General features: G+C 53.4%; 3 protein-coding genes and 1 long non-coding RNA gene across 5 annotated transcripts; 3 read left to right on the forward strand and 1 right to left on the reverse strand.

The window, feature by feature from the left end:
* Positions 1–1,401: 1,401 nt before the first annotated feature.
* Positions 1,402–7,626, reverse strand: CPXM1 (carboxypeptidase X, M14 family member 1). 2 transcript variants are annotated; one of them, XM_081149431.1, is made up of 14 exons: positions 7,366–7,626; positions 5,959–6,138; positions 5,693–5,802; positions 5,433–5,572; positions 5,239–5,329; positions 4,485–4,635; positions 4,313–4,401; positions 3,857–3,980; positions 3,579–3,775; positions 3,313–3,492; positions 2,930–3,227; positions 2,615–2,754; positions 1,872–1,974; positions 1,402–1,772 (listed from the first exon to the last, which is right to left on the reverse strand). In XM_081149431.1, the coding sequence occupies exons 1-14, from the start codon at positions 7,535–7,537 to the stop codon at positions 1,531–1,533; spliced, it is 2,217 nt and encodes a 738-aa protein (XP_081005557.1). In that variant the 5' UTR covers positions 7,538–7,626; the 3' UTR covers positions 1,402–1,530. The 2 variants fall into 2 exon arrangements, with proteins under 2 accessions (XP_081005557.1, XP_081005556.1); XM_081149430.1 differs by lacking the exons at positions 4,313–4,401; positions 4,485–4,635 and having other exon boundaries at positions 7,366–7,614.
* A 200-nt stretch (positions 7,627–7,826) lies between these two features.
* Positions 7,827–9,854, forward strand: LOC308562694. Its single transcript, XR_013999650.1, has 2 exons — positions 7,827–7,933; positions 8,635–9,854. It is a non-coding gene; the product is annotated as an uncharacterized lncRNA (long non-coding RNA).
* Positions 9,855–16,150: 6,296 nt separating this feature from the next.
* LOC308563058 (uncharacterized protein C20orf141) lies at positions 16,151–16,767 on the forward strand (the record flags this gene model as incomplete). Its single annotated transcript, XM_081149733.1, has 2 exons — positions 16,151–16,416; positions 16,512–16,767. 2 exons carry the CDS (start codon positions 16,151–16,153, stop codon positions 16,765–16,767), a joined length of 522 nt encoding a protein of 173 aa, XP_081005859.1.
* Positions 16,768–17,487: 720 nt separating this feature from the next.
* Positions 17,488–17,943, forward strand: TMEM239 (transmembrane protein 239; the record flags this gene model as incomplete). Its single annotated transcript, XM_081148809.1, has 1 exon — positions 17,488–17,943. One exon carries the CDS (start codon positions 17,488–17,490, stop codon positions 17,941–17,943), a length of 456 nt encoding a protein of 151 aa, XP_081004935.1.
* Between the last annotated feature and the right edge of the window lie 6,380 nt (positions 17,944–24,323).

Consider the following 24,323-nt stretch of genomic DNA (forward strand, 5'->3'; position numbering starts at 1 on the left):
CTGTGCACTTATGTGTATTTTAATTATGTATATTAAACTCCAATGAATAAAAACAAATCTTTTTTTTTTTTTTTAATTGATGCTGTATAAGAGGAGTTGGAGGTGGGGAGAAAGGAGCTAGGAGATGAGAGATGTGGCACTAAATCCCTTGTGGTCTCAGATTGAAAACTTGAGAGGTAGAAACAGAGAGACCTCAAGAGACAGAAACAGAACAACAGCCCAGCACTAGGCAGAGCTTACATAACAAAAAGCTACATGGCTGTCTTTGCACCGTATGTTACCTGTCAGTATTTGCCCCATTCATGCCCTTGCAAGCTCTCCTCTGAATTGCAGGGGGCCAGGGGGCCTGGAAACTACATTTTGTGGGCTTCCTTGCAACTAGGTTACAGTTATATTTTGCCAGTGGACCTCATAGGTTGGAGATTAGAAAGTGGGAGGAAGAAATTATTCTGATTCTGGCTCTAGCCATGACAAGTGACCTCTGATCACAGGTGTGGCCCCAGGTCATTCTGGGCAGGAGCACCAACATCAGCAAAATACGGGCTTATAAACGCCAGGCCACCTGTGTTCTCAGCTCCGTGAATTCTAGGTAAAATTCCCTTCTCCCTCCCTTTTTTCCATCCAATTCTTCCAGCACCTTGATACCCGATTTCCAGCACTCCATCTCCCTCTGCTTCAAATACCTACAGTGGGTTGTTTTCCTGGCCAAACAGACTGACACAAAACTTCCCCTTCAGTCTGAAACTAATCAAATCCTGCCATTCTTACCAACACTTTCCAAAAATGGCTGGCGAAGGAAATTCAAATGCTCAGCTGTTCTATCTTTGGTTGTCTCCCTCTTGGAGGTGTCCCTGTCCATACCCCCACAGTTGGCCCATCTCCCATCTAAACTCCTAGGACCATCACCTTTATCACACCTTTGGTCATTTGAGTCCCTGTGGATCTGCAGTGGTGGATTTCACATGTATGGGACTCCCATCTGTGCTCCCACAGCAACCAGCCTCTACCTTGGCACACCTCACACTGTGGTTGGGTGGGCACGGTTTATCCTCGGCTCCTTGCATACTTGGCACCAAGCAGGTGCTTCCAGAATGTTCAACAGCTCCTTATGAGGCCAGCTGCAGAAGTTGATGGGTTGATGAGTTGCTCTACCAAACCCTAAGTTAAAAAAGGGAACAAGCGACAGGGCCCTCTTCAAAGGTGACCCGGCAGCTCCATGTCACTGAGTGGTAACCTTCAGAAGTGGCCCAAACCCAGGTGAGGGCCTCTTTTCACACTGTTTTTCCAGAAGTCAACTGATGAGAGTGTGCAGGTGTGTGCAGGATAGGACTGGGGAGGAGGGGCAGCCGAGGCCTGGCCCAGGGAGAAGACCTGGGACATGGAGTTCACAGGAAAACGGGCGGAGGTACCAAATGCTTTAATGAGCCCGCGCACCTCTCCCCCAATTTGTCCCTCCCTCCCCACTGCTAGTCCCCTCCTTCAGTTCGGGACAGGTCCAGCCTGCCCAAGGCTCTGCAGCTGCCGAAGGTGTTAACCCTTCCGTCCCCTCAGCCGCTCCAGCCGCCTCCGGAGGTCTGGGGGCACCTTAGCCCCGGCTGCCAGCAGCTCTCGCAGTCTCTGTTTGGGAGTCTTGGTGAGGTGGAAATTGCAGGGGACAGGGCCCTCTTCAAAAGTGACCCGGCAGCTCCGTGTCACTGAGTGGTAACCTTCAGCACTGGCAGTCACCATATAGTCCCCTGGGGTCAGCAGGCGCCAGTAATCCCCGTTCCACGCTGAGGAGTGAAGAGCAGATCAGGGGCCAATGATGCTCAGCTTCTGGCCCCGCCGAAAGCCCTCCCTCACCTCCACCATCCCCTCCCCACCACACACACCCGTCGTTACGTCGTGGTTAATTCCATCCACAGCAATGACAGCATCAGCAATCCCAAGCTCCGTGTCCTTGTCGCGCACAACTCCTGCAATGCCCATGCGCACCTGTGTGGGGAAGCTCATCAAACCCTTTCCCTTCTGCACGACCGTGACCTTCAGTTCATTTCCTGGCTCGGTCCCCCTGCAAACCTGATAAAGCTGGTAGGTCTGTTCCTAGGTGACAGAACTGACAAAAATATCTCCTGTTGATAAACTGCATCAGGACTGGGAGAGCTATAAACACCTGGTAGGAAGGAGTATCTTAGGGCTTCCCCAAGTTCAGTGACCCTTGTTATGGGCTTGTCATTTGGGAACCCTTGGAAGCTATACTATGGAGTCATTGTAAGGGACAGGTTCCCGTGGAATATGAAGCGTCCACACCACGGCCCTTCCTGCACTTGCCTAGTGTGAGTCATTGCTGAGAGCGGCCCTCCTGAGAACAGCCCCGGGAGGACTCTGCGGACACGGCTTAGCCTGCTGTGGGGTCTGCCCTCTGGCTAACATGTCTGACACCGCCCTGCTGGCAAAACGGGTTTCCTGGCCTCCAGCCCTGCAAGTCAATCTCATGACCTGTGGCTTCGTGTGAGTCAGGATGCTAGAATGCTCGAGGGAACCTTAGGTGACCCCATGGGGGGAGCTGCAACCTGAATGGAGGGCAGGTCAGTCAGGAGTGCCAGGCTGGCTGGGGTGGGGATTCGGCTCCGACCTGTTCCAGGTAGGTGAGGAGGGCCTCTTTGTTGTTCTCCCACTCCTGGGGCAGCTCCGTCTCGTGAGGAAACTTGTCACAGGACAGTTCCACAGTGACCTCAAAGCAGTTGGTGTGTAGGTAACTGAAGTCATTCATGCCTAGGGGAACCACACACACTGGAGCCCAAGGGGGCAGGCTGGGAGCCCGCCCTCATGCCACCCTCCTCTGGGAGACTCGCCCCAGTGGGAAGTGACGCCAGTACTGTAGGTGACAGCAGATTCTTATTGGGGTAGGGTTATGGGGACAAGGTTAACTCCACCCTCAGGCACATACTCCCAGGGACCGTGTGCCAGTCAGCCCCGTTGATGATGTTGCCATGTAAGGAGAAGTCCTGGTTGTGGCAAGGTCGGCGATCTGGGTCCTGCATGGCCCAATTAGTGCCAGCATAGACGGTGCTGAGCCAGCGAAACACAGCATCATCTGGGGTGGGTGTGAGTTCCTGGGCAGCCCATGGTGTCCGAGTCATGTCGAATGGGTAGGACACCACGAGCTCACCCCCGTGGAGGTTGGCACTCAGCACAAAGGGGATCCGCTCCATCCACTCGATCACTGCCCGAGTTTCAGGAGCCACCTGAACAGGGGCAGGTCAGGAAAGGTGGGAGTCAGAGACAAGGGCCCCGAGGGTGGCCCTCCACCACTGCCCCCAGAATACTCACAGTGGCATTAGGCAGGGTGTAATAAGTGGGCAGTGGCAGGTGGTGGTTGGGGAAAGTGTCAGGCATCAACCCATCGTCCTCTGCTTCCCACAGTGGTGTGTTGAGGTCAGCAAAGTTATGGTTAAGGTCAATGCCCTGCTGATTCCAGCGGCCCTCTGCCCAGCCCACCAGCTCCGAACCCTGCCGGAATAGGGGCTTGGTCAGCCAAGCAGGCTCCAGTCACCCTGGGAGAGGGAGCAGGGTGGCCCTCATGCCAGGTGGCTTACCCGGCGGAAGGCAGTCTCATAGCCATCAGGGTTCATGGAGGGCAGCAGGTGAATGCGTGTCTCCGTGAGCAGCCGGGTCACCCGTGGGTTCCCTCGCAGGAACTCATGGCACAGGAACTGCATCAGGAGCAGGAGCAACTCCCGCCCCAGGGCCTCATTTCCGTGCATGCCGGCCACATATCGAACCTCAGGCTCTCCTGGGAACACACTGGGGCTCACAGCTGTTTCCCGCCCACAGCCCTCCCTGTGCCTACCTCCCCCGCCCCACCTGCCAGTACCCAGCTCATGCTCCCCAGGATGGTCCGACATTTCCATCACATACAGCTTCAGACCCTGGAAGCTCTTCCCGATGCTGTAGATGCGGGTGATGTTGGGGCACTTCTCATTCACCTGCTTCATCAGCTGGGGGGTGGGGGGTGGGAGGATGGACCCAGGGGTCAGGCCCCATGTGGCCATGGACAGACTTAAAAAAGCCAGTGGCAGGCCCACGCAGATGGGAACACCATGGCACGGTACAGGCGGGGAGAAGCAGCAGGAGTGAAGAAAGCCTCAGTCAGGGAAAGTGCCATAACAAGGGAAATTGGAACAGCGTTTAGGAGTCAAGAGGAAAGAAGGGTGAGACAGTGAGGGTGGAAGAGGTGACATGAGGGCAGTCGGAACAGGTTATGCTCTGGTGAGAAGGGGACCTGCGATAGGCAGCTCCTCCCTCTTGGGTCATAGGGGTTATGTCTGACCTTCCTCATGGCCTTATAATTATGATGCTGGAAATCCAGAGGGTCAGAGGATGCCAGTGCAGGGGTCTCAGGGAATGGACCACTAGGACCTGGTAAAGGGTGAGTTCATGGTAAAGGTGAGTTTGCAGTGAAGGATGCACCCTGCCCATCCAGCCCTTGTCTGACTGCCCACCTGAGACGGGGCAGGCCAGGATCTCTGCCCGGAGGCAAGATGCACCTCCCTGGAGCCAGGTCTGGGGCAGCAGGCGAATAAAGCGGGCCACCTGGGGCTCAGGCAGGAGGTTTAGCACTGGTGTCTCTGGGTCGGAATTGGCAGGAAATACCTGGGGGTGTCAAGTGCTTTGGTGGGGCTGCTCAAACCCCAGCGACCTGGCCTAGGACCCAAACTCCCCATCAAACCCACCCTGGTGGACTTGCTGAAGATTTGTACTTGGCGTCAAAGACAGACCCTGGCCCACGACTCCTGCCAAAGGGCAGCCCTAGGCAGCCATGGTTTCTGGCTGGCTCACAGCTCATTAGACAAATATGGCCACACGACTCAGGAGCAGCCAATCCTAAAACCAGCCAGGACCCCATACTATAGCCTGGTATATAAAAGGGTCCATGAGATGGGGAGGTGAGAGGAGATGCAAGGACCAGAAACCCATTGTCACAAGGGGTGCTGTAGCAGGAAGCCGTGGCATGAAGAGGCACCCACCCCAAGGAAGAAGTATTTGGGGAGAATACAGACATGTTCCAAAGCAGCCTGGCTTCTAAGGTTGCCTGCTTGGCGCCACCCATCCTAACAACAACCTTTTCTCCTGGAATGCCCAAGTGGGCATCTGATCCTTGTCCCCAGAAGAGCCCCTGGCCAGCCCAGCACCCTCAAGTGGGCTTGCTGCCCAACTCCCAACATAGAGGGCCCAAGCCACCATGGCACTACGCACCGCATCCATCCCACTGCTGCGGTTCCTACTCCCCCACCAGGTCCGACTGTCATTGCTGAACTGGACCTTGTATGAGGTGACCCAGTCGTACCTGGCAGAAGAGGTGGGGAGAGGTCATCGGTGGCCCTTAGGACTCCCACCCCAGCCATCCTGAGTCTGCCCAGGATTCCTGGCCTGGGGCTAGCATGCCTCACCTCCAGATAGAGTTCCTGCCCTGGGTGATAATGCCTGAGAAGCGGACAGGGTGCCTAGCGTCCACCTGAAGCCATGGCTCAGCATCCTGCTGCTCAGCACACCAGGCCCCATCGTATAGATCACCATCTTCCAGGCCTGACTGTGAGTATAAGACATGGTGATCAGGCCCAGGTGGGCAGGGTGAGTGGACCAGAATTGGGAGGAGGGGGACAGGAAAGAAGGTTCTAGGGGCTGCCTTGCTCTGAGTCAAGATGCTGACCTGAATGTTGAGCCGTCCTCGGTGAGGTCCAAGACCAAGGGACTGGCTGCTGGATGCCTCAAACTGGTTATCTGAAACTCGCAGGGACTCCAGGCCCAAAGGCGGACAGCCTGGGGGCAGGGACAGAGCAGAGACATAGAAGAGATTATCAAGAAGTGGAAAACTGAGTCTAAGCTGGCCCAGCTAGAGGCATTCCTATGTTCGTGAGGTCAAGTTATGTTAGTTCCTATGTGCTCCAGGGGCTGAAAATCTGGGTAGGACCATACCTGGTTCTTGCACCTCGGGAAGGTCAAGGGTCCCTGCAGGGCTAGTGGTCACTGGAGGCCTGGTGGTCACCGGAGGCCGGGCAGTCACCAGGGACCTGGGGCTAGTTAGCTTCTTTCGCTTCTTCACAATGACCTTTTTCTTCTTGATGATACGAATCTGGACATGCTGTTGTGAGGTCCCTGGGACCAAGGAGGCACAACACCAGGGAAGGAAAGAATGGCATGAAACTCCAGATGGAGAGGTCTGCCATCCCAAGAAGGCCTGCAAGCCCCACCACAAGTATCTTAGGGCCTAAGCATGGACTTAAAGGCCTGCTCAGTCTGATTCCAACCTGCTTCTCTGGCCGCTTCCTTGGCTCCTTCTCCTTCCTGATTTGACTACATGCTTGGCCAGCCTCCTCTGACCCCTCCATTGGAGAGCTACACCCAGCCACTAGGAATTATTTGGTCGCTCCAAAGAACTGAGTTTGGTTCTTTACCTCTAGACCTTTGCACTGTCCCCTCCCCGCCATACCACCCACCACCACCTCTGATTTTACTGCCTAATTTCTATTCTTCCTTCACATCTCAGATGCCCTTCAAGGAGCCCTCCTTAGCTCCAGACTCAGCGTCCAAAAGCCCCTGTGCCACCTCCATCACTCCATCTGTCCTCTGTGCTGAGATATCCTGTTCTCAAAAGCATGTCTGCCTAGGTGCTCAGGCCTCCCAGGCTGGGCCTGTGTCTTGGTCGCCCTTCAGCATAGGGCCTTGCCTACCCACCCAAGCTCCACAGGTACCTCCAGGACACGCTGTACATTTTCATGTCTGGTGCCCCTGTGCTTTTCACAGGCAGATTCCTTCTTGGCTGCCCTTCTCTTCAGCAATTCCTGATTCCTTTGTGAGCAAGGACCCAACAATGTCTACTTGCCTCCTCTGAAAAGCCCTCCTTGACTGCCATCCCCTTGCCTTTCTCCTCCATGCTCCGGCATTTGGACGTCAGACAGCCTGCCTCTGCCCAGACAGTGCCCCATTCCTCCGGACAGCCTCAGCAAAGAGTACTCTCCCTGCCTTTCTCTGGCTCCTTCCTTCTAGCCCCTGCTCTCAAAGTCTCTCCTCTACAGTCTTGCTCTGAACCTTTTAGTGTCAGTGCCTTTGCACCTCTTTTTCCTCTCCTTCTGACTCTGGTCTCAGTTTCCTCATCTGTGAAAAGGTAAGATTTGGGGCTGCAAGAGGCAGCGTCCCACTGGCTCCTGTCCCAGGACTGCTGACTCGGTCTGGCCGGGAACTGGGGCTGCTGAGTCAGGATCTATTGCACGGGTTGGAAAGTGAGGGTGAGTGTGTGAGTGGGTGTCGGGGAAGGGTCGTCACACAGGGGCCGGGTGTGGGGCAACCGACGTGCGGGAGACGCGGGCCCGCGGGAGAGCTCACCGTTCTTCTTCCCCGAGGGCGGGTGTGCCGGGCTGCTGGGCGGCGCTGGGGCAGAGATCGGGGCCTCCAAGGTCGCGAGCGGTGCCCGGCCCAGCACGGAGGAGCCGGGCGCCCCCAGACCCTGACCGACGGCAGGCGCGCAGGCGGCCAGGGTGAGCAGGAGACCCCACATGGCGAAGTCCAGAGGCACGGAAGCGCGGGCCCGCGGCGGGCGGGGGGTTCGCCCTTTCCTGCCGCCGGCTCCGGAGCCCCCCGCCCCTTCCTGCGGCGCCGCACGCCCCCTAAGCCTCCGACCCGCCCACAGCCCGCTCACTGGCCCGGGACCCCGAAGAGGAGGGCACGGGAGGGCGGGGCGCAGCGAGCGGCGGCCCCCCGACGGCGGCCGGACGCCTCCGCGCGCCGAGCCCGCCCCTCCCTCCCCGCGGCCCCCCCGAGCTGCGCTCCGCCGCCCGCAAAGCCCCTCGGCGGCCGCGGAGTCGCTGCGAGGCGCCTGCCCCCCGGCGCGCACCTACTCTGTGCCGCATTCCAGGCGCTTTACGCGTGGCCCCCCACCTCGTTTTACAAACAGGTAAACTGAGGCTCAAAGCGGCTACTGACTTAGGCAAGGCAGCAAAGCTGGGGACTTTGGGGGGGAAACTACAGCCCAGGGGGGAACCCATCCGGAGCCCGAGTCCGCCCGCCAGGGCGGGTGGGACGGAGGAAGAGCGCGGGGGAGGAGGGGAGGGGGCCGGCCTTCTAGGAATCCTCCTGACGGACAGCCCGAGGCGCCCAGCCGGGGCGGCGCGTCCCAGCACCCCCCCCCGGCCCCGCCTCCCCTCCTCCTCTGCTCGCCCGCTGCCACGTTCTGGTGTTACATAACCCAAAAAGGGGAGCCCGAGCGGGTGCCCAGCGGCTGGGGCCGGGGGGGGGTGGGTAGGTGGGTAGGTGGGTGGGTGGCTGGGCCGAGGCTTGCTGGGCGTCCTGCCCTCTCCCTGCCTCAATTCTCCTCCCGGGGCCCGCAGGCCTGAGTCTCTGTCCTGGGTAACACCCCCATCCTCCGATTCCAGAGCCCCGGACCCTGCACTTTCCCCCTCGAAGACCCTTTTGACTCTCCCATGCTAGGGTCGCCTTCCCAGAAGGAAGGAAATGCGTCCCTGCGCGCCTCCGGACAATGCTTTGCCCTTCAAGGAGCCCCGGAGAGAGACTGCCATCCCACCTTGAGAAGTGATGGCCAGAGGCGGCCAAGGAATCTGGAGGAGGAAGGGCCCTGAGCAAATTTTTTTTTTGCAGGGCCACTATCTATATAAACTGTTTGAATCACCCAAAGTCAGCATCTCCGCACTATTCTGGTGGCCCTATCTGGTAGGATCTCTGGAAAGAAATACCGCCCTGCGCTCCTGGAACACCACCAGCCCAGAGGACCTCAAAAACGCAAGTCCTGGAGCTCCTCAGGCATCTGCTGCACCCCACCCCAGGGTAGAGGCGCCCTGATGGGTGCGGCCAGAAAGGCACCAGATGTTAGTCCAGTGGGGTCAGACCCGACCTGGGTTCAGCAACCTCGGTACTTGAGTTCAGGCTACAAAAGAATTTAGAGCCAAGACTCAAACTATAAGAGAACATTTATTTGGAAAATCACAGGGGTAGAAGTAATTCATAGAAGAAATGGGCTTAGGAAATAGGTTGTAGAGGCAGAAGTGAGGAGGGTAAAGGTGACTGGCCTGGGGGGATGGGGAGGGGAAAAAGGAGGGGGAAAAGGCACTGGCTTGCTCCGGGGAGGGAGAGCGCGCTGGTTCCTCTGTCCCAAGGGTTTTAAGAGTGGAGATTTTAGGGGAGGTCCCAGGGGAATATCTCAATAGACTGTTCAGCTGCTTTCCAGGTTCGTCCTTTCAGGGTCCAGGTCTCCACTAATTGATTGATCGGGGCCTGGGCAGGGGGTCATCCATTAGTCAGTGCCGCTGGTCCTGAGGTCAGCAGAGGTATGGCTTGCTTTTCTGGTTTTGCTGCTTTTCTGCGCCTGGAGCTGAAATACAACTGAGGCCTAGATGTTACCTCTAGGGAGGAAAGGTCACCCTGGGGAGGAGGTCCCACACACGGTACAATTGTCCTTTGCTAGGCACCCAGGGCTTTCCACCCTGGTGACCTTCTGTACCTGGCCCATTGTCCTTGCTCTTCTCATGTCTGTTTAACTGCCTACCAGAGCCACAAGGGCAGTAACCAGGACATGACCCACGCGGGTCCTGGTTCCCCCTTGGAGCTCTCTGCCTGGATGGCACTGCGAGGTGCCAGGCACCAGAGAGGCACTTAGAAAAACTCGAGTGTCAGGTGTGTCAGGTAGGGGCTGATAGGTCTCGGTGTCCCGTCCACAACCCCGGCCATCCTGCACGTGTGCACGATCATGACCTTATGCAATGATGATTCAGCAGAACGCAACTGCGCATGCGGCAGCGCACTGCTTGCTATGGTCTATATAACCAGTGCTGTGCGCAATAAAAAGGAATCGTTCTCTCGAAGTCGGCTCTGCGGGCCTTCTTTACGCTGGGGATCTCGACTCCCAAACACCCCTTTCAGCCTCCCTCCCTCAACATCAAGGTAGGCCCACCAAAGCCAAGGCTCCCTGAAGGGTGGACAAGGTCAGGGGCAGAAGAACAGTACTACAGACCAAGGCTTCCTGGGGTGGGGGTGGGGGATGGAAGGCCAGGACAGGCTCCTGTGGAGTAGAAGTGGGTTTGAACAAAGCCCAATCTGTCCACTTCCCTGTCTCTGGCATCCACTACCATCCAAGTTTTGCAGAGTGTGAGGGGGAGAAAGGGGTACTGGGGCTAGGACATCTCAGCCTCCTGAGACTCCAACCCCCTCCAAGTTGGTCCCCACACAGCAGCCTAATCCTGTCAAGTTCCTCGTGGTTTAAGCCCCTACTAGGCTCACCTGCAAGATCCTTCATGACAAGGTTCTCCACCCACACCTTTCCCACTTCATCTCCCCATGCTCGCCCCCTGGCTCACATCCCTCCAACCACATAGGCATTCTAGCTGTTCCTCCAGTGCACCAGCCCCATCCAGCCTCAGGGACTTTGCATGGTCTCGCCTCGTCATTCAGATTGCCTTTCAACGTCACTTGTGTCCAAGGGCCTTCCCTGACCATTCTGATGAAAGTAAGCTCCATTCTCTACACACACTGTGTCCTCACACTTTATTACTATGTTGTCCTCAGGGCGCTCAACATGACTGAGATTATCTTGTTTAATTTGGTATGTGTGCCCTGGCTGGTTTGGCTCAGTGGTTAGAGTGTCGGCCCTCGGACTGAAGGGTCCAGGGTTTGATTCCAGCCAAGGGCACATACCGCAGTTGCGGCTCAATCCCCAGCCCCAGTCGGGGTACATGTGGTAGGCAACCAATTGATGTGTCTCTCTCACATGGATGTTTCTCTCTCTCCCTTCCACTCTCTCGGAAAAGGCGACGGAAAAAATATCCTCGGGTGAGGATTTTTAAAAAAGCTGTTTCGTGTTCACTGTTGGGTCCCTCCTCCCCTGCAGCAGGAGGTAAGCAACCCTCCAAGAGACCCTTTTGCATCAGATGTTCACAACTGCACCTCAGGATCTAGAAAAGTCCCTGATCCCTAGTCAGTCATCAAAAAGTATGTGTGTAACATACTCAAGATTAGAGAGAAACAGGCAGAGCTGGAGGGACGTTGACCCTTCCCAACAGTACCAGGTTTTGTGGGGGGACACCTGCCCCCACAAAGGGACTGGCAGGATAGGGCATGTTGGCCACCTCCCACCATTTCCTTAGGAGCTGGGATTTGCAGGACATTCATATCTTTTGCATCCCATGTACCCCCATCCTCCTTCTTACCCCTTTGTACCCCTTGTCTCTCTGCCCTATTGCAAACTTTAGGGCCCCTTTACATCCCTCTAAGCCCTTGAGCCCCTCAGCGCCTTCTATTTTCTTTTTTAATCCTTACCTGAGGATATTTTTTTCCATTGCTTTCAGAAAGAAGGGAAGGGAGAGAGGGGGAGGGAAGAAGGGGAGGGAGAGAGAGACAGAGAGAGACAGAGAAACCTCCATGTGAGAGACACACGTCAGTTGGTTGCCTCCCGCATGTGCCCAGATTGGGGCCAGGGATCAAGCCTGCAACCGAGGTATGTGCCTTGGCCAGAGTCTAACCCTGGACCCTTCAGTCCCCAGTCCGATGCTCTAACCACTGAGCCACACAGGCTAGGGCTCCTCAGCCCCTTCCCATGCCCCTTTATAACTTCCTCACCCCCTCACCGCCACTGTGCTCCCAGCCAGGCTACTGCCTTTGGCCCTTGCCACGGGGTACCTGGGGCTGCAAAGCCTCTAAGCCTGGAAGCAGGTTCTGGAGGTATTAGCTCCTAGGGTACAATGACAGGTTTGCACCCAGGTAAAACCCGACCCCCCAAATCAAGTCTGTTCCTGCTTGTCACTACTGAGCCAATAAGCAGAGACAAGTTTGAATCATTTAGGAGTGTTTATTTCTTATTGCCGGCAATATGGAGTGAGCAGCAGGCTTCACGCCCTGGGAAAAACCCCTGCTCCCTCCTTTCTCCTGCCAGCTAGCTGATTGTATAGGGGTAGGAAAAATGTGCAGCTGGGAGCGTAGCAGGGCAAGGGAAGTTTTAGGGTCTGCAGCTTGTGTGTCTGCGTGCAGGAGCTCAAAGTACCAGAACAGGGGAACTAATCTTTTATGATGTTAAAAAACAGCTCAGCCAGTTCCTGGGACGGGAGAATGGTCAGCATTCCTGAGGCAAACTCTCGGAGGGGGTCAGGGTCCCAGCATATCAGCCAAGTTAAAGCATGTCCTGTCCTTGGTCAGGTCTCAAAATGTATTTTCTTTTTTGAGTAATGGACCCATCTGGGTTTCTTCGAGGCCGCCTTATTTTTACAGACCTGTTTTCCTTCTTGCAGCACAGCCTCCAGTTTCCCAGGGTCTGTAAGAAAGCCTCTTAGCTATACTTAGTAAGATAATAATCGTTGAACAACTGTGGTTCTACTCCGATTACATGCCCTTCCCCTATCTGTGGGTTTACTCAGCCAGAGCCCTAGCCCCAGGAGCCAGGTAGAGAATCTTCTATAGCCTCACAAGGGCGAGGCTACTTTGCAAGCACAACTGAGGCAGACTTGGTGGGAATAGCTGCCTTAAGGGATCTTGAAGGGCTGGGCAGATGGAGGTGGAGAGGATCAATGACCTTGGAGCCATCCTGGTTTAATTTCACATCAGGTTTCTGCCATTTACTTGTTTGGGTACCCTTGAATAGTAATTTCACCTCTTTGAGCCTCAGCTTCCTCATCTGTAAAATTGGAATGATAATATTTACTTGTCAGGATTACTGTGATGATAAAGTGAGATTATATGTAGTTCCCAGGGCCCTGGCATTAATCAGATGAAATAAAGATGGAGAAAACAGCTTAACACAGTCCTCTTGCTCCCACATACGTGGATGGAATAAAACAATATTCAAAAGAAAGGAGGCTATGTGTTTGGCTGCACAAATAGAAAAGTAGTTGCCTTGCTGGCTTGGCTCAGCGGTTGAGCATCGACCTATGATCCAGGAGATCGTAGTTCAATTCCCAGTTGGGACACATGCCCAGGTTGCAGGCTCGATCCCCAGTAGGACTGGGGATCTCTTTCATCATTAATGTTTCTCTCTCTCTCCCTCTCCCTTCTTCTCCAAAATCAATGAAGAGATAGATAGATAGATATAGATATAGGTATAGATATAGGTATAGATATAGGTATATATAGATTTTTTTTAATAAAGCTTTAAAAAAAAAGTAGTGAAATCTACTGCCTACCTGTGTCTCCTAATCTTCTGTCCTCGTGCTGAGGCAGAACTCACTGCCAACTAGGTGCCCCCCTTACGGTGCAGGTGAGCCTTAATGGGGACTCCCATGGCACCTAGATGCACAGGAGGCTCCTCCCCTCATCACACCTCCCCCACTGTCTCTCCTTTGTACATCAGTGTCTTGGAGAGCCTCGTTCCTCAGAGTGTGGCCAAGCACCAACAGCATCAGCATCCCCTGGGAGCTTGTTAGAAATGCAGAGTCCCCAGACCTGCTGAATCGGAACCTGCATTTTAGCAAGGTCCCCAGAGAACTCTACCCCAGGAGAGTCCTGTGCACATTAAAGGTTAAGAAGCACTAGGTGGAGGTTAAAGCACCTGCACTTAAAATGCGTGAGATTCACAACTTTCTGAGTTTGATAGTGTTTGATGCTGCCGCTGGTTATTTCAAGCCACAAGAATACATCCATGTAACATTAGGAAATTGTTATTTCATTCATCCTGGAAGGCTGTGTTCCCGATCTCCACACTATGACCCTATATTGATTTGCTTTTTTATCTTTAGTATGTTTTTATTGATTTTTTTTTTTAAAGAGAGAAGAAAGGAGAGGGAGAGAGAGATAGAAACATCAACATCAATCAGCTGCCTCCTGCATGCCCCCTGCCAGGGATCAAGCCTGCAGCCTGGGCATGTGCCCTGACCAGAATAAAACCGGGACCTCCTAGTGCATAGGTCAGTGGTCAACCACTGAGCTACACCAGCCAGGCTGTTTTTTGTTTTGTTTTTTTATGAAATTATTTTTTATCAAAATACTTGGGAATATAGTTTTAGAGGTAACTCACATTTTTTTCTTGTATTTACCTTTATGCTTCTATTGCTATTTCTTGATTTTTCTATATTTAGATGTTATCTGTGGATTTCCTGCTATGGAATTAAGACTCTCGCTTTCCTCTCACCCTCCCACTCATTCACATCCAAATACACAAACATAACTTCCCCTCCTTCCATTTTCCCAAAAGAGCCAAATCACTGGAGTCAATATGCAGAGCTTATGTTATAACCATGTAAATATTCAACTTTTTGTTTCCCTGGAGTTAGTAATTACTTTATTATTGCTTGGTTTTCTAAGCATCAATTGCAAATTCAATCCCAAAGTTTCCAACAGAACTGAACATTTGTTTTAAATATGTCTAAACACAGATAATTAATTTCATTTTCTTCTGAAGACATTCCTCTTTGAGCATCTATCTTTTGATCCTGGGCTGGTTTGCTTTCTTTTTTTAATAGTTTATTGATTTTTAGGGAGGGGGGGGAGAGAGAGAGAGAGAGAGAGAGAGAGAGAGAGAGAGAGAAACATCAATGTGAGAGCATAATATCGATCAGCTGCCCTGAGGATCGAGCCCATAACCCAGGCATGTGCCCTTGACCAGGAATCAAACTGGCAACCTCCTGGTGCATGGGATGGTGCCCAACTAACTGAGCCACACCGGCCAGGGCACTTGTTTTCTTTACCTGGGAATGCAGCTGACATCCCAGGCCTTTCTCATCATTCCTCTTCTGTGTTCAGTCTCATTTCTTAAATCCCAGATTGTCCTCTTTCTTAGTGTAATGCCTTGTTTTTCTGAAGCACATCCTCCAGAAACTTTCTAAGAAAAGGTGTATGCAAAATCAAATTTTTGGGACCTTGTATAGCTTAAAATGTCTTTATTATGCCTTCACTTGAAATCATTTGAACAAATACATGTTTCTAGGTTGAAAATAATTTTCTGTCAAAATTTTGTGGTCATTGCTTTATTACTCTGGGAAGAGCCAGAACCAAGGCAATCAATAAATGGTCCTGAGGGCTGGTGGCGTTGGCTCCATGGACTGTTGAGCTCATCACCACCAAAGACGTCAAGGCCACCAAGCTTGAGTCTTTGGACAAGGCCTGCTGGAGGCAGGTATGCAGCCTGATTATCTGTCTCCTCCTCTCCTAGGGACTGTACCTCTACTGTCCTCCTTGCCCCACCCCCTTCAGTTTTCCTTCAAAGTATGATATGTGGACAATGATTAAGTCCTCTCAGTTATGGCCCATTTCCATTCTTGCCTTTCAAGTCACTAAACTGAGATGTGTTGGAACCATCACCCAATTACAGATTATCAATGGGGGTAGATTTCTTTCCTAGGTGACCAATCCCTTCATTACATGTTCATTTTCTTTAATTTCACTCTCATACAGTAACTCTAACCTCCAATTTAGGGGTTACTATGTTGTAGCCTTCTATGCCATTTCTGGAATCCCAGGATCCCAAACATCTCCTATAAACCATAGAACTTAAAATGCTTAAACGGCTGCCTCTTGCCCCACTCCCATGTAGCAGGCCACATGGGAGCCCAGCCCTGGAAAGCCTCTGGTTTCTTCCTGACAGAGTCTACCTCTGCATTCCAGGGCTGCAGTCCTGAAAAATCACCCACAAGGGTCCACAGGCATCACCCTACTCTCAGGGGAGAAAGCACTGGACAGGAAGATTGAATGACTTCTCCCTGGACACAGCTCCGAGCACTGGCAGGAAAAAGAAAGCAGCCCCTTTTCCCTTGGTCAGCCACCCATGTAGTGATGGGGTTAGAATGCCTTCTTGGCAACTCAGATCCCCATGGGGGGGCCCTAGGACAGGGAATTAGCAGAAACAAGAGGATGAGTCTTAGTTCTCAGAAAGAGCTGACCCCTGGCTAAGCCCCACCTGAGCCACTAGCTGTTTATGAGGCCAGAAACTGCAATAGCCCCTCCCTACCCCAGAGCCCCACCTGACAAGAGGTCACAATGTCCCAGCTGCCCAGTCCCAGAATGACTGACAGAAGTGGGAGGAGGTGAAGAGGGGTGGGTGGGTGGGTGGGGAGGGGGAGATTCCCAAGGAGCCCAATTCCCCACTCCCTGAGCTCATCCTTGAGTGTCTGCCATCCCCTCCCACCCCCCACCCCCCCATACTCCCTCCCAGCTCAGCCCCTTTCTGTAACCACCTTCCTCCATGACCCAGCTCTGCTTACCCAGGCCTGAAGCCCTTGCTTATCCTATCCCTGTCCCTCCCAGGGGCCTGGGTGCTGGGGAGGGATTAGGTAGTCCAGTGGGTTCATGTGTGTTCTCCTGGGGCCTTAGCCGGGCCCAGCTCCTGGACAGTGTCCTAGGGCTGGGAGCACTGGGGTTGACAATTCGGGCAGTCTTTTCCATGGCTGGACCAGCCTTGCTACTGCTGGTGCTACTGGTCAGCTTCCTGGCCTTCGACCTGCTCCACAGGTAAATGGGCAGCAGCCGGGCAGGTGGGCAGGTGGAGGCAAGCGAGCAAGTTGGTCAGCCTCTGGAAGCCCAGCTGCTACCCTCTCCCCCCACAGGACCGCAGGTCCCACCCAGCCACAGCACACACTTCTCACAGGAGGCCAAAGCCAGGGGGCCGGCGAGGGTCCAAGACAGCAGGAAGCTCTACTCCTGCGGACAGTGTCAGTCACGGGACGACTCAGCCTCCAGGAGACTCTGCTACTGCTGGTTCTGGGCCTGGAGCTGCTCCTGGGCCTGGAGCTGCTCCTAGGAGCCCAATGCATGCCCTTGGTCCTGCTTGGCCTGATTTTCTGCCTCCATCCTTGGGCCTGACTGCCCTCCAGAAATACACTGGCCATACAGCTCCTTCAGGACTCCTTTCCTCCATCCTGGGCTAGGCAGGTGGGAGGGTACCCCTTTGCCCCCAGCCTGAACCTCAGTGGACCTCTGGCAATGACAGAAGGTGAGATAAGGGACAGGGAGCCCAGGCAGGATGTGACAGCCATCTCAGAGCCTGCAGATTGGGGCTGGTCTTTCTGGCCTCCTCTCTGGTTCTAAAGAATGAAGGTCCAGAGAGAAAGACTTGCAAGAGAGCAGAGTGGGAATCGTTATCAGCCAGCAGGGAAAGGACAGGGATCTGAGAGGGCTTTCCACAAGAAAGCGTGAGGAACTACATCTGTGGGCTCCCACGCTCCCTTGCCAGCCTGAAGGGTCCACAGAGAGAAGCTCCATTGAGGCTCACACCCTGCAGTAGCTCCTTTCTTGGCCGGACCCCACCCCAGTCCGGGTCACAATGGGGCTCCTCTGGGGAGGGGGGAGGGAGAGTGAAAGAGGGGCTCAACTCTGGCTGCCAGGCCATCCTGGGTGCTGCAGGAAGCAACATGACTTAGGGACCTCTGCCCAGAGGTAAGACCTAGACCCCAGCTCAAAGTCCCACCCCACCCACAATGGTGCCCTCCTGGCCCCTGCACCCCTACCTTCCCTGAGGTGCCAGGCATCTCCAGGGCTGCTGCTGCAGCTGGCCGAGCCCTCTCCCCAGGTGCACCAGCTGTGATGCAGCAGCCTCGAGTGGAGACAGATGCCATCGGGGCCGGCGAGGGGCAGCAGCCAGGGGTGCCCTGGTCCACCTGGGTCAACCGGCAGGACTGGGTGCGCTGGTGCTCGTACCACGTGCCCCAGAGCTGGACCCAGTGGTGGGCCACGTCGACCTGGCGGCAGCCGCTGCAGCGCGTGCTGTGGAACCTGGAGGGGATCCTCTACCTGCTGCTGGCACTGATGCTGTGCCACGCCCTCTTCACCACCGGCTCCCACCTGCTGAGCTCCCTGTGGCCTGTGGTGGCCGCGGCATGGCGCCATCTGCTGCCCGCTGTCCTCCTGCTGGTGCTCAGCGCCCTGCCGGCGCTGCTCTTCACCGCCTCCTTCGTGCTGCTGTTCTCTACGCTGCTGAGCCTGGTGGGCCTCCTCACCTCCATGTCTCACCCAGGCTACGCTCAGGACTTGGACCAATAGAAGGGCAACCCATCCCGCTGCCTGTGTCTGTTGAGCCCTGGCCTAGGGCCTGAGGCCCTGGGGGAGCGGGAGGGCAGTGAGACCAGGGCCTTCCTGCTTCAGCAGGCCCAGACTTCCAGCCCCTGGCACTGGTTGTGGCATGGGTGATGTTGCTGGAGCCGGCAGGGTAGACTGGCCTGACCCTGGGCACCTCCCTCAAACCAGTGCTGCAGGTACCTGGTGTGGGAGGCCAGGGGCTTTGAGGAGAGGGGCAGGGCAAAAGGCTTAGCTAGGGGCAGAGCTTGGCCAAGCCACCAAGAGCTTCCATGTGGCTGTGGTGACACCACTTGGGGCCCCCTTAGCAACTGGCAGTATCTTTTCTTGCCGCTATCTCAGCTTCAGACTCACTGAGAACTGCTACCTGGGTACCCTTGTACTTGCCAGTTCACCCATGAACCCCCTTTCCACTTGCCCAAGCTCTAGAAAGGACCCACTGACAGAATCCTAGCTAGAAGAGGGCTGGCCGCAAGTCCCATGAGACTTAAACTAACTCACCTCTCAGACCTGTCTGCCGGGACATTCCCCCACTCCCTGGACACCTTAGCTCCTGCCTCAGTCCACATCCCCAATGCTGGAAAATGGGCTGAAGAGGGTAGTGAGGTTCCCAGAGAGTACCCACTCTTTAAGTCTCCTGAGGTCTGTTCTGGAAAAAACAAGTCCCATTTCACCCACCTGCACCATGTGTGGCCTTGGCCAGTTAATACATCTGAGCCTGTGCTAAGCGGGTCCCAATCCTGCCATGGAGTTGAGTGAAAGGCAATACCTATATGTGAAGTACTTTGTAAAATCCAGGAAACAATAAGATCTCATATCGAACTCTTAAGAACAGTCTGTAGGCTCAAAAGATCTTTTGAGCCCTAAGGCTATAGAAAGGACAGGAAACTTCCCTAGGCCTCGGGAGAAATATTCTGTTGTGGCTATAATTCCAGTGGTAAACAGGATGGATGGGTATGGACAAGATGTAAAAATGTGTCATGAAATCTCAAAATCTGCAGATGTTGAACTCTTCTGATTGTGAAATGCTTGGGCCTGGGGCTTAGTGCCAGGAGATGCTTCCACGGCTATATGAGTGGGAAAAGCAGAGCCCGTGGTTTCAAAAATGGACCCAACTGTTCATTGCACCAGGAGTGCCTTGAAAGGTGGCATTCCCAATGCCCAGGGTGCTGGCAAATCTGATAGCCCTCCAAGCAAAACAGTGAGTGATCAACTATTAGCAAATAAAGCACGATAGACAGCTTTACCCACAACGAAGACCCAATCACCTGACCCTCCAACTCCTGCCCAACCCTGACCTACTACCGTACACCTAACCCTAAAAGCTCTGCTCTAGACCCAAAGTCCCCCTCTCCTGCCACCTAAATACTCAAGCCCTGAGGACCAGCCCCTAGAACCCAGGTTCATTTTCACCAAAACCCACTTGCTGTGGAGTTTCATAACCCTGCATGCCGCTGGTTAGATGCCTTCAGCATCCATGCCTGAAACCCAGGCACAGTCTTTCCTTGCCATTTCCTTGTGATTCTCCCTGAAATATGGCCTGGCACAAGGGCTAGGCAGGACATGAAGGTAGTATAGCCTCGTGGTTAGCATGGGTTCTGGTGTATTTGCTGAAGCTGGGTTTGAATCCCAACATGGTCACTTTCTATCTCCATGGCCTCGGTGGAAACTGCTAAGCCTTCCTGAACTTTATTTTCCTCATGAGTAAAACAAAGGTAAGAACACCTGTCTTGGGGCTCCTGTGGGGCTCCTGGCATGTGGGTGAAGCTCCTAGACTGACTCCTAACTCCACGAACTGTAGCTATGCTGTTGCTATTCCATTTTAGAGATGAGAAGGCAGGTTCGAAATAGCCGCTTGCCCAGACCAAACACATCGGGGAACAAGAGGTGGGCAGGAGCAAGGAGAAGGCCTCTTCCCTTCCCCACATAAATACAGAGTGGGGCAAAAGTAGGGTTACAGTTGTCCGTAGGGAAAATAATACAAAAATAATACAAGAGTAAACCGTTTCATGTACTCACAACTGTAAACGTATTTTGCACCACCCTGTGTATACCTCCCACCCTCCTGCCCTGCTGGTGTGGGGTAGGTGGTACAACTAGACTGCGCAGCAGATGGGGAGTACTTATCAAATTAGATCAACACAGCCTTAGCCGATTTGGCTCCATGGTTAGAGCGTAAGCCTTCCGACTGAAGGGCCCCAGTTCAGTTCTGACCAAGGGCCCATACCTGGGTTGCAGGTTCAATCCCTGGCCCCGAGGGCTGTGTGGGAGGCAACCCATCAGTGTGTGTGTCTCACATCGATGTTTCTCTCTCAAAAGCAATGGGAAAAATATCCTTGGGGGGATTAAAAAAAAAAATTTAACACATACCCTGTGACCCAGCAACCCAAAATGAATTTTCACCGAGGCCCCTTCACACCTTGCTCAAAGTGTGGTCCCAGGACCAACAGTATAGGCCTCAGCTGGGAGCTGGTTAGAAATGCAGAGTCTCAGGCCCCACACCAGGCCTGTGGAATTGGAGCCTGCATTTTAACAAGAGTCCCGGGTGATACACATGGACACTGTTTGAGAAGCACTGCATAAGGGGGTGTATCTGAGAGTAATGATGGCACTGTTTTGGTGGTGGCAGGAAATGAGAAAGGTGTGAGCAACAGAGAGGAGGCAGCAGTTAGAAGGGGTGGCAGCTATAGAGATTGATCTTGAAATCCTAGCTTTGAGTGAAAAACAATACAATTCTTTTAATGCAAATTTAAAATGCATGCCAACAGCCTGGCCGGTGTGGTTCAGTGGTTGAGCGTCCCCCTAGGAACCAAGAGGTCACGGTTCGATTCCCGGTCAGGGCCCTTGCCTGAGTTTCCCCTCGATCCCCAGCAGGGGGCGAGCGGGAGGCCCCTGATCAATGACACTCTCATTGATGTTTCTCTCCCTCTCTCTAAAATCAATAAAAAATATATTTAAAAAAAAAAGATGCATGCCAACAAAACACTTTGGTGGGGGGGGCAAGAAGGCCTAGAAAACAAAAACACCATGGACCGGCTGGCTCTAGGGGCAGGCAGGGGGAGGGGAGAATTCGGATAAAGAACGAAGGGAGGGAGCCTGCGGAGACTAAGAACTGGTATCAGGCACATAATTCCAGAAATCCCTTTGGGTGTAGATCAAATGACCCTGTTAGAGTTAAAAGGCTTAAAAACGCGAGCGCGGGGCGAGCGAGCTGCTGGGATGAAGGCGTCCTAGGCGTCCGGGTTTGGGCCAAGAAGGGGGGCTGAGCTGTTCCGTTGGCCTGAGCGACCTGGGCGGCTGAATGCGGAGATTCGCCTGTCCCCCCGCCCCCCAGAACCCCTCCGACAGGACAGGCTGTGGGGTGGGGCCCAGTGGCCCCCGCGGCCGGGCGGGAACAATACCGGGTAGGGCGGGGAGTGAGAGCGCGGCCGAGGCGCGGCCCGGAGGCGCCCCGCGTCCGAGAAAACAGGCTCCGCGGCGGCGGACGCGCATCGTGGGGCCCGCGGGGGCGGGAGGCCCGAAGGTAGGACGGTCCTCCGCCCGAGGACCGGGGGCCAGGAGTCGCCGCGGCCCAGGCGCCGCAGGGCCCGAGCGTGGTGTGTGTGGGGGGGGCAGCACTTGAGAGCCGTCGGTGGCCATCCTGGGGGAGGAGAGGGGACCCCCTCGGACGCGCGCGTGCCGGGAAAGGCGGAGGCTGCGGCCCGGCGGGGGCGAGGGGAGGCGGCTCTGCCCCTCAGCTGTCCGCCGTCACGGGAACTGGGGGAGACGGGGTCCGGCGGGAGGGGCCCCAAGAGCCGGGGCGGGGCCGCAATCCCCCGCGCTCGGGAGAGGGGCCGGGCGACGCGCGGACGGCATCGGGGAGGGCGCAGACCGCGGGGCAGAGCGGGGCGGACGGGGACCTGGGGCTGAAGAGCGCGTCCCAAGGCTGGTCGGGGTTGGAGGGCTGGGGCGCCCACACCGGGAGCTGCTAGGGAGCCCTCGGGAAAAATCGCCCGCGCGGGAAGCTCAGGTTGCGGGCCCGGCGACCGACGGTGCCGGGGCGCCCTCTGGCGGAGACCCGCAGCTCTGGCGGCGGAGAGTCGGGCTTGGCTGAGCTGTGCGGAGGGAGCAAAGGCCCATCTCACCCGCCAGGCGAGGGCGGATTCCGGGCCGGGAAGGGTCATCTCCTGCCCACTGTCCTCACGGGGGGCATCGTGGACTCCTCACCGCTTATCCCAAATCTTCAGTCCGGGTCCCCCGACCAGAAACCCAGAGGCACAGAGGGCTGAGCCCCTGAGAGCCCTGGAGAGGGAAGGGCCCGGCTCCAGGCGTCCCCGCCGTCGCAGACTCCTCGCCCAGCCGCGGTGCCTCCCCATTCCTCCCGGGGTGAACAGCCCTGAGCAACCAGCTTTGGGCAAGTTAATTTTCTCTGCTGAGCAAACATTTCCATCTATATTTTGGAGCTTGCGTTCTTTATATTGCCTTCTTACCTTTTAAATATTTTCCATTTTAAAACTAAAAGAACTTGATTTAAGTTCTGTTGTTTCTGCCATATTTTCTGGCCTGCATCTTCAAATGTTTAACCAAAACACAATTTTTGAAATTGGTATGTGCTACTGCATACTTGCAGGATATTTGTAACATGAGTGAAGGTTGTGAAGCCCTCTGAACTGAAGGATTCCACATGGATCTAAAAGCCAGACATTCTCAGGATAGAGCCCCTTCCTGTGTTCATCTTCGGCCTGTGCAAGTTGGGGTTCCGAGACACATGGAATTGCTGTTCATAAGCACCTTTGATGTGATACTGATTTAAAAGGAACTGCGTCTGAGGTTGCACCGTTAGAAATTATGTAGATTACTGTAGAGTTTTGGTAGTTAACCTTTATCCAGTTAAGGAAATTCCTTTCCATTCCTAGTTTGCTGACAGTTTTGATTGTGAATGGATGTTGAGCGATAAAATTGTCTTTTCTGCATTTACCACAAGGACTGTGGTTATTCTACTTCATTCTGTTTATATGGTTAATTACTTTTTGGGGTGTCTTTTAATATTAAACCACTCCTGGAAAAATCCATCCTGGTTTCCTTCTAATTGACATATAATTCACATGCCTTTTACATACAAATAAAATACTCAAGTCTTGAGGATATAACTTAATGAATTTTTACATATTTGTGTGTGTGTATACATGCAACTACCACCCAGATCAAGATAGATAACTCTTCCAGTATTCCAGAAAGTTCCATTATGCCCTTTTCCAATCAATACCTCTCCCAAAAGGTAACCACTATTCTGACTTCTATCACCATAAATTAGCCTATTCTTGCTGTTGTACATAACAAAATCATACAACATGTACTCTAGTGTCTGGCTTCTTTCAAGGCTACATCTGTGAAGTTTATCCATGTTGTTGCCTCTATCAGTAGTTTGTTTTTCTTTATTAGTGTGTACTATCCCTTTGTATGGGATGACAAAAATTTATCCACTCCCTGTTGATGGACATTTGGTTTGTTTCCAAGTTTTGGCTACTACGAATAAAACTTCTAAGAATATTTTTGTACAAGTCTTTCAGTAGACAGATGCACTCATTTCTCTTGAGGTAAAATTGTTGGACAATAGAGTATGTAAAGTTTCAACTTTAGTAAATGCTGCCCTGTGATTTGTACCAAGCAGCGATTCCACTGCTTTTTTCAGCCTACTCATCTAATTCATTGTTTGGAATTTCTGCTCTCTTCTGGTCATCAGATATGGTATTTACATTTCTGTGTCTCATTTTCACTTTTGCTTTGGTGATTTCTGAGAGGAGGAAATGCCATCTTTACTCTATCACCTTCAAACTACAGAACCTCTTTCCTTTTTTACCAAGAATGCAAGGTTGGTTTAACATTGTGTGTGGGGAAAACAACTAATGTAATTCACCATATTATGAAACTAAAATATTTTTTAAACATGAGCATTTTGATAGATGCAGAAGAGGCATTTGACAAAACCTGATATTCATTCCTGCTTTTTAAAAAAAATTAGCAAACTAGGAATAGAAGGAAACTTCTCAACTTTATAGAAAACATCTATGAAAAAACCTACAGCTAATCTCATACTTAATATTGAAAAAAACTGCATACTTTTCCCCTAAGATCAGGAATAAGACAACTATGTCTGTTCTCACCATTTCTATTCAACACTCTACTGGATGTCCTAGCTAGTGTAACAGGGTAGGAAATATAAATAAAAAGCATACAGATTGGAAAGCAAGAAGTAAAGCTGTCTTTATTCACAGACAACAGAATTCCCTATATAGAGAATCCAATGGAATCTATAAGGAAGCTACTTGACCTAATAAGCAAATTTAACAAAGCAATTAATATGTATA

Source organism: Miniopterus schreibersii (assembly GCF_964146895.1).
Source record: "Miniopterus schreibersii genome assembly, chromosome: 10".
Taxonomy (NCBI): Eukaryota; Metazoa; Chordata; class Mammalia; order Chiroptera; family Miniopteridae; genus Miniopterus; species Miniopterus schreibersii.

Excerpts from the sequence above, each read along its gene's own strand:
- CPXM1 (XM_081149431.1), bottom strand. The coding sequence starts at position 7,537 with ATGTGGGGTCTCCTGCTCACCCTGGCCGCCTGCGCGCCTGCCGTCGGT. Across the intron at positions 6,139-7,365 it reads GCCCTCGGGGAAGAAGAACG|GGACCTCACAACAGCATGTC; the intron begins GTGAGCTCTCCC and ends CCTTGGTCCCAG. Across the intron at positions 4,636-5,238 it reads GCAGCAGTGGGATGGATGCG|GTATTTCCTGCCAATTCCGA; the intron begins GTGCGTAGTGCC and ends TGACACCCCCAG.